The following is a 14,737-nucleotide window of genomic DNA, read 5'->3' as shown; positions in this document are numbered from 1 at the left end:
AGGCCGGTATGTAGGGTTTAATTAGGTCAGTTAGGTAGGGAGGTGCCAGTCCATGAACAATTTTATAGACTAGTAGCAGAACCTTAAAATCTGATCTCACTGGGACAGGAAGCCAGTGAAGGGATGCCAAAATGGGTATAATGTGGTCAAACTTTCTGCTTTGTGTCAAAACGCTGGCTGCAGCATTTTGAACCAGTTGGAGACCACTAATGCTGGACTGCGATAAACCAGAAAATAGAATATTGCAGTAGTCCAATCTAGAAGAGACAAATGCATGAATCAGGGTCTCAGCATCAGCCATAGACAGGATGGGACGAATCTTCACTATATTTCGCAGATGGAAGAAAGCAGTCCTCATAATATCTCTAATGTGGAGGTCAAAGGACAATGTAGGATCAAAAATAATTATCCCAAGGTTCATTACTTTGTCAGTGTGATGTATGACACACGAGCCTAGGCCAAGCGTTAACTGGTCTCCAGTTATGTGGGATCTTCGTAAATAAGGCCCCGTATGGCAAAGTGTTTAAATGTTACTTAACTGCTAGACGGACTGTTGATTCAACAAAATAAAAAATAAAAAAATTGTGCCCTTTGAAAAAGTTTGTGGGTTCTTCATATTATAACAACTAATATTTCAAACAAGTTTTGTGGATTCAACTCTTTGGGTACTCCTGCTCACTGCTGAACAAATAAATGGAAGCAAAAAATGTTTTCTCTCTGGTGACGGCAGTACAATTACTTTCTACAATAACGGCGTATACATAAAGAGAAACCAATACAAAAAATACAGTGGGTTAATAAAAACAAAGTGAATAAACAAAAGTGGGTCTTCTTGCTTCCAGTCTTACTGTATGGTTGTAGAGCTGAATGTTAACCAGTGATGTAAAGCAACAACTGGATGTGTTTGGTACCAAGTCTCTCTGGAGCATCCTTGGATATGAATGAGTAGTTATGCTGCATTCACATGTTACTGGGAGAAAAACTGTTGTACACAACAGGAATACTGCTGACAACTGACACTGATTGATTACAACATGTTGCCGTCATTTTGAAACGGTAACTACACGGACAGTAATTTACATCAATGAAAGACACACCAGAGTTTTAGCGTTCTGCAGAGCATCACATTTAAACAGGAAGCCCTGGCTCTGATAACAGTTTAAACAATTACTGTATGCTCCCGAGGACAAGTTATAGATGAATTCCTCCCTATAATATCACCTAAATTATTCATGTGTACCTGATTACAACAGGGTGACTCTCTGCTCTTAAACAGCCTATTTCTCACGGTCTGTCATTCCTCCTCGTTAAAGATAAGACAACATCCGAGTTGTACTTTTCGCTGTGGCATGTTCCAACAGTTGAGAATTTTTAGCTTTTCAAGTTACCTTGCTCACAGCCAGAGATGGCAGAATTTGGAGCATCCTATTTACCATTTGCTGCTTACAGCCCACATGTGAATGCAGCATTTCTGAGGTAGATACAGATGAGGCAATACGGTGCGCTACCCTATGCATGATCCAGCATGCCTGTGCGTCAGTGCTGTGGATCCCACCAAGTGGAAAAGACCAAGGACAGACCCAAATATCACCTAACTTTGGCAGATATACAGCTATTTTTAGGAGGTAGAGATGGACCAGATGTCTTCCTGGTTGTTGCACCAGATCACGGTCCCAGATCTGACCTGACATCATTATGTCAAATGAAACACACAACGGTATCACGACAACCTCTGTGGTTACCACTGCACCGACCATAGCAACCACTGTTACAACTTCATAGTTATAAAATGGGCAGTTGGAATATGTGTCACAGATTAATAGCATTCCAGAGAAAACACATCCACTGAAGGTCAAACATCCCTTTTGTCCTGTAAAAGGGTGAACTATAATCCTCATAATAATTCAACCAATCACATTCTATAAATAAAAACACCTTCGTCCGTGGTATTGATCCAGACAAGCAACAGCTTAAACAGTGTTAGCAAAGACATATTCAAAGCAACAGCGAAAGTAACAATAAAATGCTGACACACAGAGAGCCTCATAACGTGCAACTCAGACCATTGAAAGAACAGTGTTCACTCACCCTCCATCTCTGTCCCAGTCATACACCTCCACTTTAATGCTCCTGTGGGGGTGAGGACAAAGGGAAAAGGGAAATCCCATTAAAAAACCAATTAGAGCCACTGATTTACAGTCTCGACTTAAAAGGTTGAAAACTCATCTGTTGAAGATAACCATGGGATTCCCAAGTGAACAAGCCGCCCAAACGGAGGCAGACAATTGTGTTTTTCAACATCAGTATAAGTGTGCACAACTGACAACAATTCATTTCAGTTGTTAGAGGAACCCTATTACCTTCCTCTAAACAGAAACTATTGATCCTAGAGTCCATACAGGACCCAATATTTACTATTAAACTAAGCAAAAGTGGTCCACAGAGTTTCAGAAATGGGTGATTTCTGCTGCTTCAACATAAGAAACCTACAGTATTGATAGAAACAGTGACTACTTTTACATGCAGCCAATAACCCTTTCATAACCAGAATATTAGCAATAACCCGGTTGCGCACGGCCATGTAAACACCCACAAAACCCCGAATATGCTCATATTCCGGTTTTTAAAAACCCAAATATGACCCCTGGGTTACTCCTTTTCTAACCCGTATATCAGGTCATATAAACGCACATCGGAATATCCCCATAGAAAGGAACATTATTTTGTGTTCTGCGCATGTCCTATCCGCAAGGAATCTTGGTCTTCTGAGTACGGCAACTACTTGTATGCGGCGCACGCAACCCACCGGACACCACAGAAGCAGAGGTAAACAAGCATGGGGAAATCCAGACGTGGCAGCACAGCACCACACTTTTGGAGTGAGGAGGAAACCGAGTACTTCATCGTATCGTGAAAGACATGAATTTAATATCTTTTATTGATGGTAGAAAGTACTGAGATAGCGACATTTACAAGAAGGTGGCCGAAAAGTTACACAAAGCAGGATTTGCATGAATGCCAGACCAAATCACCACTGGTGGAAGACATGCGTCGCTGTTTAGATGGGGATAATCCAAATGACACCAATGACCATGTATACAGGAGTAACTCTGTCTGCTTAAGCATGTAAACAGGTTATTCCTAATGATTCAGAAACCAGAATATTGATCTTATCCCGAACATTAATGGCATGTAAACGTAGCCAGTGATGTGAGTGGCCCGTGGAATAAAAAAAACTGAAAATGTTGTTCATGTCTTTTTAAGGCCAACAGGGCTATAGCATCCAGGTCTGGGGGACGTCCACCATAAAATGTTCAAATATTACATTCAATTTGGTGCAATCTGGTGTAATTTATAAACTAAATGAGACATACAGTAGTGTTCAGAATAATAGTAGTGCTATGTGACTAAAAAGATTAATCCAGGTTTTGAGTATATTTCTTATTGTTACATGGGAAACAAGGTACCAGTAGATTCAGTAGATTCTCACAAATCCAACAAGACCAAGCATTCATGATATGCACACTCTTAAGGCTATGAAATTGGGTTATTAGTTAAAAAAAGTAGAAAAGGGGGTGTTCACAATAATAGTAGAATCTGCTGTTAACGCTACAAACTCAAAACTATTATGTTCAAACTGCTTTTTTAGCAATCCTGTGAATCACTAAACTAGTATTTAGTTGTATAACAACAGTTTTTAATGATTTCTTCACATCTGCGAGGCATTAATTTTGTTGGTTTGGAACCAGGATTTTGCTCGTTTACTAGTGTGCTTGGGGTCATTGTCTTGTTGAAACACCCATTTCAAGGGCATGTCCTCTTCAGCATAAGGCAACATGACCTCTTCAAGTATTTTGACATATACAAACTGATCCATGATACCTGGTATGCGATATATAGGCCCAACACCATAGTAGGAGAAACATGCCCATATCATGATGCTTGCACCATCATGCTTCACTGTCTTCACTGTGAACTGTGGCTTGAATTCAGAGTTTGGGGGTCGTCTCACAAACTGTCTGAGGCCCTTGGACCCAAAAAGAACAATTTTACTCTCATCAGTCCACAAAATATTCCTCAATTTCTCTTTAGGCCAGTTGTTGTGTTCTTTGGCAAATTGGAACCTCTTCTGCACGTCTTTTATTTAACAGAGGGACTTTGTGGGGGATTCTTGCAAATAAATTAGCTTCACACAGGCGTCTTCTAACTGTCACAGCACTTACAGGTAACTCCAGACTGTCTTTGATCATCCTGGAGCTGATCAATGGGTGAGCCTTTGCCATTCTTGTTATTCTTCTATCCTTTATGATGGTTGTTTTCCATTTTGTTCCACGCGTCTCTGTTTTTTTGTCCATTTTAAAGCATTGGAGATCATTGTAGATGAACAGCCTATATTTTTTTTGCACCTGCGTATAAGTTTTCCCCTCTCCAATCAACTTTTTAATCAAACTACGCTGTTCTTCTGAACGATGTCTTGAACGTCCCATTTTCCTCAGGCTTTCAAAGAGAAAAGCATATTTGTATTGGCCTGTTCTATATTTATTAAAATATTTTACTTCAGCAAGTTGTGCTTTTACAACAAAAATGATAGCGTCTTAACATGAACAAAAATAACACTTGACACAACTAAAGCTGCACCTACGATTCTTTAATAGTCACAAGCATCACGTTCAAAAACACTGTTTTGGGTTTAAAATGTGTTCTTCTACACTTATATAAATGAGAAAGGTAATAATGTGCATTGTTCCACCCAGTGCTTCTGGGCTACTTACAATTTACATGTAGCGCAAAATGACACACTAAAGGTTTTCATATCAAAATTTTACTTCAACCAGCATGTTAAATGTTCATCATATTTTTTCCACAAGAGTATTTCATGCTCATGTAACAGAAAAAGTCACAAAATGCATAATTTACATGCCAGGTCAAAACATAAACAAACATATTGAGTTTGCATGGAGACAGTTTGAAGTAAATTCATCCCAAAAATAAATTTTGATAGATCTGTGTGAAATAACATCATTTTAATTGACAGTAAATTCATGGAGAATACTGCTGCCTCTGCCATCAGCAATATATCAACTTTCAATCAATCAACTTTTTTCTTGTATAGCGCCAAATCACAACAAACAGTTGCCCCAAGGCGCTCCACATTGCAAGGCAAGGCCATACAATAATTATGAAACACAGTCTACGTCTAAAGCAACATAACCAAGGGATGGTCCAGGGTCACCCGATCCAGCCCTAACTATAAGCCTTAGCGAAAAGGAAAGTTTTAAGCCTAATCTTAAAAGTAGAGAGGGTCTGTCTCCCTGATCTGAATTGGGAGCTGGTTCCACAGGAGAGGAGCCTGAAAGCTGAAGGCTCTGCCTCCCATTCTACTCTTACAAACCCTAGGAACTACAAGTAAGCCCGCAGTCTGAGAGCGAAGCGCTCTAATGGGGTAATATGGTACTACGAGGTCCCTAAGATAAGATGGGACCTGATTATTCAAAACCTTATAAGTAAGAAGAAGAATTTTAAATTCTATTCTAGCATTAACAGGAAGCCAATGAAGGGAGGCCAACACGGGTGAGATATGCTCTCTCCTGCTAGTCCCCGTCAGTACTCTAGCTGCAGCATTCTGAACCAACTGAAGGCTTTTTAGGGAACTTTTAGGACAACCTGATAATAATGAATTACAATAGTCCAGCCTAGAGGAAATAAATGCATGAATTAGTTTTTCAGCATCACTCTGAGACAAGACCTTTCTGATTTTAGAGATATTGCGTAAATGCAAAAAGGCAGTCCTACATATTTGTTTAATATGCGCTTTGAATGACATATCCTGATCAAAAATAACTCCAAGATTTCTCACAGTATTACTAGAGATCAGGGAAATGCCATCCAGAGTAACAATCTGGTTGGACACCATGCTTCTAAGATTTGTGGGGCCAAGTACAATAACTTCAGTTTTATCTGAGTTTAAAAGCAGGAAATTAGAGGTCATCCATGTCTTTATGTCTGTAAGACAATCCTGCAGTTTAGCTAATTGGTGCGTATCCTCTGGCTTCATGGATAGATAAAGCTGGGTATCATCTGCGTAACAATGAAAATTTAAGCAATACCGTCTAATAATACTGCCCAAGGGAAGCATGTATAAAGTGAATAAAATTGGTCCTAGCACAGAACCTTGTGGAACTCCATAATTAACTTTAGTCTGTGAAGAAGATTCCCCATTTACATGAACAAACTGTAATCTATTAGACAAATATGATTCAAACCACCGCAGCGCAATGCCTTTAATACCTATGACATGCTCTAATCTCTGTAATAAAATTTTATGGTCAACAGTATCAAAAGCAGCACTGAGGTCCAACAGAACAAGCACAGAGATAAGTCCACTGTCCGAAACCATAAGAAGATCATTTGTAACCTTCACTAATGCTGTTTCTGTACTATGATGAATTCTAAAACCTGACTAAAACTCTTCAAATAGACCATTCCTCTGCAGGTGATCAGTTAGCTGTTTTACAACTACCCTCTCAAGAATCTTTGAGAGAAAAGGAAGGTTGGAGATTGGCCTATAATTAGCTAAGATAGCTGGGTCAAGTGATGGCTTTTTAAGTAATGGTTTAATTACTGCCACCTTAAAGGCCTGTGGTACATAACCAACTAACAAAGATAGATTGATCATATTTAAGATTGAAGCATTAAATAATGGTAGGACTTCCTTGAGCAGCCTGGCAGGAATGGGGTCTAATAAGCATGTTGATGGTTTGGATGAAGTAACTAATGAAAATAACTCAGACAGAACAATCGGAGAGAAAGAGTCTAACCAAATACCGGCATCACTGAAAGCAGCCAAAGATAACGATACATCTTTGGGATGGTTATGAGTAATTTTTCTCTAATAGTCAAAATTTTGTTAGCAAAGAAAGTCATGAAGTCATTACTAGTTAAAGTTAATGGAATACTCAGCTCAATAGAGCTCTGACTCTTTGTCAGCCTGGCTACAGTGCTGAAAAGAAACCTGGGGTTGTTCTTATTTTCTTCAATTAGTGATGAGTAGAAAGATGTCCTAGCTTCACGAAGGGCTTTCTTATAGAGCAACAAACTCTTTTTCCAGGCTAAGTGAAGATCTTCTAAATTAGTGAGACGCCATTTCCTCTCCAACTTACGGGTTATCAGCTTTAAGCTACGAGTTTGTGAGTTATACCACGGAGTCAGACACTTCTGATTTAAAGCTCTCTTTTTCAGAGGAGCTACAGCATCCAAAGTTGTCTTCAATGAGGATGTAAAACTATTGACAAGATACTCTAACTCCCTTACAGAGTTTAGGTAGCTACTCTGCTCTGTGTTGGTATATGACATTAGAGAACATAAAGAAGGAATCATATCCTTAAACCTAGTTACAGCGCTTTCTGAAAGACTTCTAGTGTAATGAAACTTATTCCCCACTGCAGGGTAGTCCATCAGGGTAAATGTAAATGTTATTAAAAAATGATCAGACAAAAGGGAGTTTTCAGGGAATACTGTTAAGTCTTCTATTTCCATACCATAAGTCAGAACAAGATCTAAAATATGATTAAAGTGGTGGGTGGACTCATTTACTTTTTGAGCAAAGCCGATAGAGTCTAATAATAGATTAAATGCAGTGTTGAGGCTGTCATTCTCAGCATCTGTGTGGATGTTAAAATCGCCCACTATAATTATCTTATCTGAGCTAAGCACTAAGTCAGACAAAAGGTCTGAAAATTCACAGAGAAACTCACAGTAACGACCAGGTGGACGATAGATAATAACAAATAAAACTGGTTTTTGGGACTTCCAATTTGGATCGACAAGACTAAGAGACAAGCTTTCAAATGAATTAAAGCTCTGTCTAGGTTTTTGATTAATTAATAAGCTGGAATGGAAGATTGCTGCTAATCCTCCGCCCCGGCCCGTGCTACGAGCATTCTGACAGTTAGTGTGACTCGGGGGTGTTGACTCATTTAAACTAACATATTCATCCTGCTGTAACCAAGTTTCTGTTAGGCAGAATAAATCAATACGTTGATCAATTATTATATCATTTACCAACAGGGACTTAGATGAAAGAGACCTAATGTTTAATAGACCACATTTAACTGTTTTAGTCTGTGGTGCAATTGAAGGTGCTATATTATTTTTTCTTTTTGAATTTTTATGCTTAAATAGATTTTTGCTAGTTATTGGTGGTCTGGGAGCAGGCACCGTCTCTACGGGGATGGGGTAATAGGGGGATGGTATAAATATAAATATAAATATATGATATAATTAGACGTGCAATTGTCATTTTTAAAAGCGTGGAATTTTTTCACATATACATACATCTTCAACTGCTTATCTGTGATGTGGTTGTAGGAATTTTTTCGTATATACGATTAAAAAAAAATTGCAGTTTTGGTACACCACACTTTAAATAGTGTCCCAGCTGCAGAGTAAACATTTCCATCCATGATTTGCTTTGTCGTTTCAATACAGAATGCCACAGACTTCGCTGTCAAATTTGTAACAATGGCTCTCAATGACTGCTGCCTGTACGATCAGCGGGACTGCGCATTACATTTATTTTTCAGTCTCAGATATTTGGGATGAAGATGTGAAAACATGATTCTTCATATCCACAATCGCTTCTCATCAGAGACATTTCCGATCAATTTTTACACACAATGCATTTTTATGGCAAATATATACCCAAAATGCAACCCGGTCCACACAGGTCAACAAGGAAAAAAAAAAAAGGAAAATTTTGCCACGGGCAGAAAAAATCAAAGGGAATTTCCAAAAGACAGTATGAGGTCACATCATCTGTGTAATCATCCAGACTGTTGGTGGCAGTCTTGAACACATCCCAGTCCGTGTTTTCGAAACATGCCTGAAGACCCTCCACAGCTTCACTGCTCCACTGTTTGGATGTCCTGCAGAGCTTTAGTTTCGGCCTGTAGTTAGGAATCAGGTGGACCATGGCACGGTCAGAGTGGCCCAGAGCGGCATGGGGGACATCATGATAAGCACTGCTCATAGTTGTGTAACAGTGATCCAGAGTTCTGTCATCTCTAGTCAGACATTTAATACGATGACTTTAATATATGGCTGCGACCCAACATGCACTCTGATTGGCTGATTACCGGTCGGATATTTTCCCATATCAGACCAGTTACCATGACAATCAGTTTGCAATGCATATTTTTGTTACAAACCAGGAATCTAAAAACACTATTAGAAAAACCAAGTCGGACATGAACGTACTCCATTAATATCTAAACAGCAGATGCTGTTTAGATATTAATGGATATCCGGTTTAGATATCCGGTCGTTAGCTCGAACATCTGTTAGCAAGTTCTTCATGGAGGTGAAGAAAGCGAACGAGCCCAACACCGTCAGCAGCATATTCGGGCGATACTGTAAGTTTGTGTGTTTATGTATATATAATAGCCATATAATAAAAAATTATTAGCCTCGCTTGCTTGGTCTGTACGCAGATATCAGACCCAGGTGTTGACAGACTTCCCCGTACAGACCTCTCACTCGGATAATAATCCTTTAATATTTGTATATTACAGTGTATACTTAATTTTCTCCATCTTAAGAAAGAATTTAACATCCCTAAACCAGAGTGGGTGAAGAGATTTCCAGAGTAGGAGCAAACGACGTCTGGCTAGTAATGAGGTCCATGTCGTGTTTTAAATAAGCGTACCACAGTGGTGCCACTATGTGCCACAGATGTGTATATATCAGCAACCATCACAATGATTTTGGAGGGAAAAACTGTTTTACAACATATGCACAACATGTGCATGACAGTTGTGCAACAGTCCTACCACAGTCATATGATTTTCTGACACAAGGAAGGCAGTTTTTCTAAATTCGTGCCACATGACCATCCCACAACAATGCTGTCACCATCATGGATATGTTGTGCCACAGTGGCTTTGCGAACATCGCAAAACAGTCATGTATGTATTCTACTTTTATTCCAAAACATGAGCGACTGTATTCTTGAGCGACTGTGGCAAATCAAAGACAGTCTTATTATCTCTGTGTGACAAGGACCTGACGATGTATACAAACTATAATTTGACAGTGTACTCAATATACAACCCCTGGCAAAAATTATGGAATCACCGGCCTCAGAGGATGTTCATTCAGTTGTTTAATTTTGTAGAAAAAAAGCAGATCACAGACATGACATAAAACTAAAGTAATTTCAAATGGCAACTTTCTGGCTTTAAGAAACACTATAAGAAATCAAGAAAAAAAATTGTGGCAGTCAGTAACGGTTACTTTTTTAGACCAAGCAGAGAGAAAAAAATATGGAATCACTCAATTCTGAGGAATAAATTATGGAATCACCCTGTAAATTTTCATCCCCAAAACTAACACCTGCATCAAATCAGATCTGCTCGTTAGTCTGCATCTAAAAAGGAGTGATCACACCTTGGAGAGCTGTTGCACCAAGTGGACTGACATGAATCATGGCTCCAACACGAGAGATGTCAATTGAAACAAAGGAGAGGATTTTCAAACTCTTAAAAGAGGGTAAATCATCACGCAATGTTGCAAAAGATGTTGGTGGTTCACAGTCAGCTGTGTCTAAACTCTGGACCAAATACAAACAACATGGGAAGGTTGTTAAAGGCAAACATACTGGTAGACCAAGGAAGACATCAAAGTGTCAAGACAGAAAACTTAAAGCAATATGTCTCAAAAATCGAAAATGCACAACAAAACAAATCAGGAACGAATGGGAGGAAACTGGAGTCAACGTCTGTGACCGAACTGTAAGAAACCCCCTAAAGGAAATGGGATTTACATACAGAAAAGCTAAACGAAAGCCATCATTAACACCTAAACAGAAAAAAAACAAGGTTACAATGGGCTAAGGAAAAGCAATCGTGGACTGTGGATGACTGGATGAAAGTCATATTCAGTGATGAATCTTGAATCTGCATTGGGCAAGGTGATGATGCTGGAACTTTTGTTTGGTGCCGTTCCAATGAGATTTATAAAGATGACTGCCTGAAGAGAACATGTACATTTCCACAGTCATTGATGATATGGGGCTGCATGTCAGGTAAAGGCACTGGGGAGATGGCTGTCATTACATCATCAATAAATGCACAAGTTTACGTTGATATTTTGGACACTTTTCTTATCCCATCAATTGAAAGGATGTTTGGGGATGATGAAATCATTTTTCAAGATGATAATGCATCTTGCCATAGAGCAAAAACTGTGAAAACATTCCTTGCAAAAAGACACATAGGGTCAATGTCATGGCCTGCAAATAGTCCGGATCTTAATCCAATTGAAAATCTTTGGTGGAAGTTGAAGAAAATGGTCCATGACAAGGCTCCAACCTGCAAAGCTGATATGGCAACAGCAATCAGAGAAAGTTGGAGCCAGATTGATGAAGAGTACTGTTTGTCGCTCATTAAGTCCATGCCTCAGAGACTGCAAGCTGTTATAAAAGCCAGAGGTGGTGCAACAAAATACTAGTGATGTGTTGGAGCGTTCTTTTGTTTTTCATGATTCCATAATTTTTTCCTCAGAATTGAGTGAGTCCATATTTTTTTCCCTCTGCTTGGTCTAAAAAAGTAACCGTTACTGACTGCCACAATTTTTTTTCCTGATTTCTTATAGTGTTTCTTAAAGCCAGAAAGTTGCCATTTGAAATGACTTTAGTTTTGTGTCATGTCTGTGATCTGCTTTTTTCTACAAAATTAAACAACTGAATGAACATCCTCCGAGGCCGGTGATTCCATAATTTTTGCCAGGGGTTGTATCACAATCAGTATGTATCATAATCTGATATTCACATCTGGTTAAACAAGAAATTCAGTCAAATACACAATAACATGGTATCTTTAACTTTACATTATCTAGCACACATTTTTAGTGTGCCACCCCAAGGTTTACAATACCCACACACACACACACACACACACACACACACACACACACACACACACACACTTCACCCCCACTAAATATTTTCTGCATGCAGATACAGCATTGTATCGCAGTACTAACATGCAGTACACTGCGTGATACAACATGCTTGCATGGAGAGGAAACAAACAGTGGCTGTTCCCCAGACAGGTCCTGTCAGGATTCGCTGTTTTTGCCACCCCTTTCTCTCTCTCTCTCTCACACACACACTCTCTCTCGGCTCTGTCAGTTGGAGTGGCTGATTTAGGACACCTGAGACAGCGTGCACACCTGAGCCTCTCAACCTCCATCAAGCAAACAGAATATCTACCCTGGTTTCTCAGTTCACCTTGTCCAGGTTGTTCCATGGATTTGTGCGGTACACTTTGGCTGTAATGTATGCAAGGTACTGCAATGACTGATAGAAAACAGACTTTTAGGTCAACATGGAGAAATGTATCTTCCACCATCAGTCAGTTCCATTTCTTAGATTTAACTCTGAAAAGGACAAATCAAAGTTTATCCAGAGAAAATTGGTGCAGTTGCTGAATGGTTCACTCCAACTAACATCAAATAAATCCAACACTTCCTTGGATTTGCCCTTTTTTTTTTTTTTTTTTTTTGCAAGTTCATTAAGAACTAGACAAGAGCACTGTGCTCATAAAGCGCTAAACTCCGCCAACACTAGTTAGCAATTCCACAAATTTTAACCTTGGAAAAAATTTCAAGGGCAAAGTCCTGTTAGAAGTGGCTTTTCATAACCTAAAATATAATACAAAATATAGTTCAAAAGGGCTTTTCAATGTTAAAATCAAATATCTGCTAAATCCACAATACAGATCAGATGCGGCTCAAACTTACGCCGCATTCACACCGGGCGCGACCAGACGCCACAAATTCGCGTTTGTTGCATGGTGACGGACGCGCCATCATCGCCCGGTGTGTTGCTCTGCTTTCGCTGCGAAAATTCGTCCCAGTGCGTCATCAAATAGGAGGAGCTTCCATTCCGCTTGCCGGCTCCGGTTGTCAGTCAAGTTAACATGACGGACCTTGATCACACGGAGTGAGTTGTTGTGGAAAGCTGACAAACATCATGAGATGTTCCCAATTCGGGGAGTATCATTATTTGCTGCTGGAGCTGCGTCTGGATGACGGCCGCTTCCAGTGGTCCTTCCGCCTCTGCAGGACCCAGTTTGAGGACCTCCTGTCCCGTTCACGTGCACACATGTAAACAATTAAAACAAACAAAAAAAACCTCCGCTCCCCCTGCTGCGGGGCTGCTGCTCGCTCCAAAAACTCTGTCATAATGGTGTTTAGAAACCAGTCACCATTTGCTTTATTATACATCTGTGTAGTTAATTAATAAAATAATCTTCATGGACGATCCGCTCGTGCGTGCATGTAAAAGAATAAATAAATAAATAAATAAAAACCTCTGCTGCTTGTTGCGGGGCTCCTCCTTGCTCTTCCCCAAAAAACTCTGTCATAATGGTGTTTAGAAACCAGTCACCATTTATTTTATTATACATCTGTGTAGTTAATTAATAAAATAATCTTCATGGACGATCCACTCGTGCGTGCATGTAAAAGAATAAATAAATAAAAACCTCTGCTGCTTGTTGCGGGGCTCCTCCTTGCTCTTCCCCAAAAAACTCTGTCATAATGGTGTTTAGAAACCAGTCACCATTTGTTTTATTATACATCTGTGTAGTTAATTATAAAATAATCTTCACAGACGATCCGCTCGCGCACGCACGTAAAAAAAAAAAAAAAAACACCGCTCCCGCTGCTGTGGGGCTGCTGCTCACTCCAAAAACTCATAATTGTGAAATAAAGGAAAAAAGGGACATAAGTCCTGCTCACAGGCTGCTACCAGAGACAGGATATGTTCACATCCAACTCAGTCAAACTCCAGACATCTCATGGCACTGCATATTCAGTCCCCGATTAGTCATCGTGGTGTGACAAGATGAAAAAGTTCTGATTTTTCAACGTGGGGAGGAGGGCAACGCGACGTGACGCAATATTGCGCCACAAACGCGCCAATTGCTCAAAATCACTTCACTCACGTCGCTTCATTCGCATCCACTGCGTCGTGCTGCGCGGCTTGGCGCCAAAACGTGTCCTTCCATAGGGATTACATGGCAGCCTGTCGCTGCTGTCGGTCACGTTGCGCCCGGTGTGAACGTGGCATTAGTCTATTCATTGAGAGTGCCAGTTTACATCTCATTGTCACAAATGAGAGTGATTTAGGCACTTTTGATTGAGATATAATGCAAATCAAATAGGCTTTTCAACATAAAATTCAAATGTCCAGAAATCTGCCACCTGGATCAGATCCGGATTAAACTTTGTCAGATGATAGTGAGTGCCAGTCTGCACTTCACTTTCAAATATGAGTGTGATTGGAGCACATTTGATTAAGATATAATGTAAATTATTATATGGCTATGATGCTATGCGCACTCTGACTGGCTGATTTCCAGTCTGATACTTTCCCATATCAGACCGTTACCATGACAATCAGTCTGGATCATGTATCAGATTCATTACAAACCATAAAGCAAAAAACACGATTAGAAAAACCAAGTCAGATATGAACATACTCCATAAAAACACACACACACTGGAAGCTTCCAGCTAATGACCTTGACCATGTTAAGCAAGTTCTTCATGGAGGTAAAGAAAGCGAACAGGTCTAACTATGAGCCCAAAACCGTCAGCAACTTTCATATTCAGGCGATACTGTTAAGTTCGCCTGTTTATATATATAATAACTACATGATCAATGAATTACTAA

At 39.7% G+C, this 14,737-nt stretch overlaps 1 protein-coding gene across 1 annotated transcript in view; it reads right to left on the bottom strand.

Annotated features, from left to right (window-relative positions):
• The window catches only part of LOC117515333 (copine-8-like), a 414,918-nt gene that overhangs the window by 87,323 nt on the left and 312,858 nt on the right, over positions 1-14,737 (bottom strand). The window contains exon 10 of the mRNA XM_034175840.1: positions 2,089-2,130. Coding sequence (XP_034031731.1) covers positions 2,089-2,130 — 42 coding nt within the window. The remainder of the gene's footprint in view (positions 1-2,088; positions 2,131-14,737) is intronic.

Source organism: Thalassophryne amazonica, chromosome 8 (genome assembly GCF_902500255.1).
Source record: "Thalassophryne amazonica chromosome 8, fThaAma1.1, whole genome shotgun sequence".
Taxonomy (NCBI): Eukaryota; Metazoa; Chordata; class Actinopteri; order Batrachoidiformes; family Batrachoididae; genus Thalassophryne; species Thalassophryne amazonica.
The sequence above is the reverse complement of the archived record's forward strand: the minus strand, read 5'-3'. Positions and strand labels throughout refer to the sequence as shown.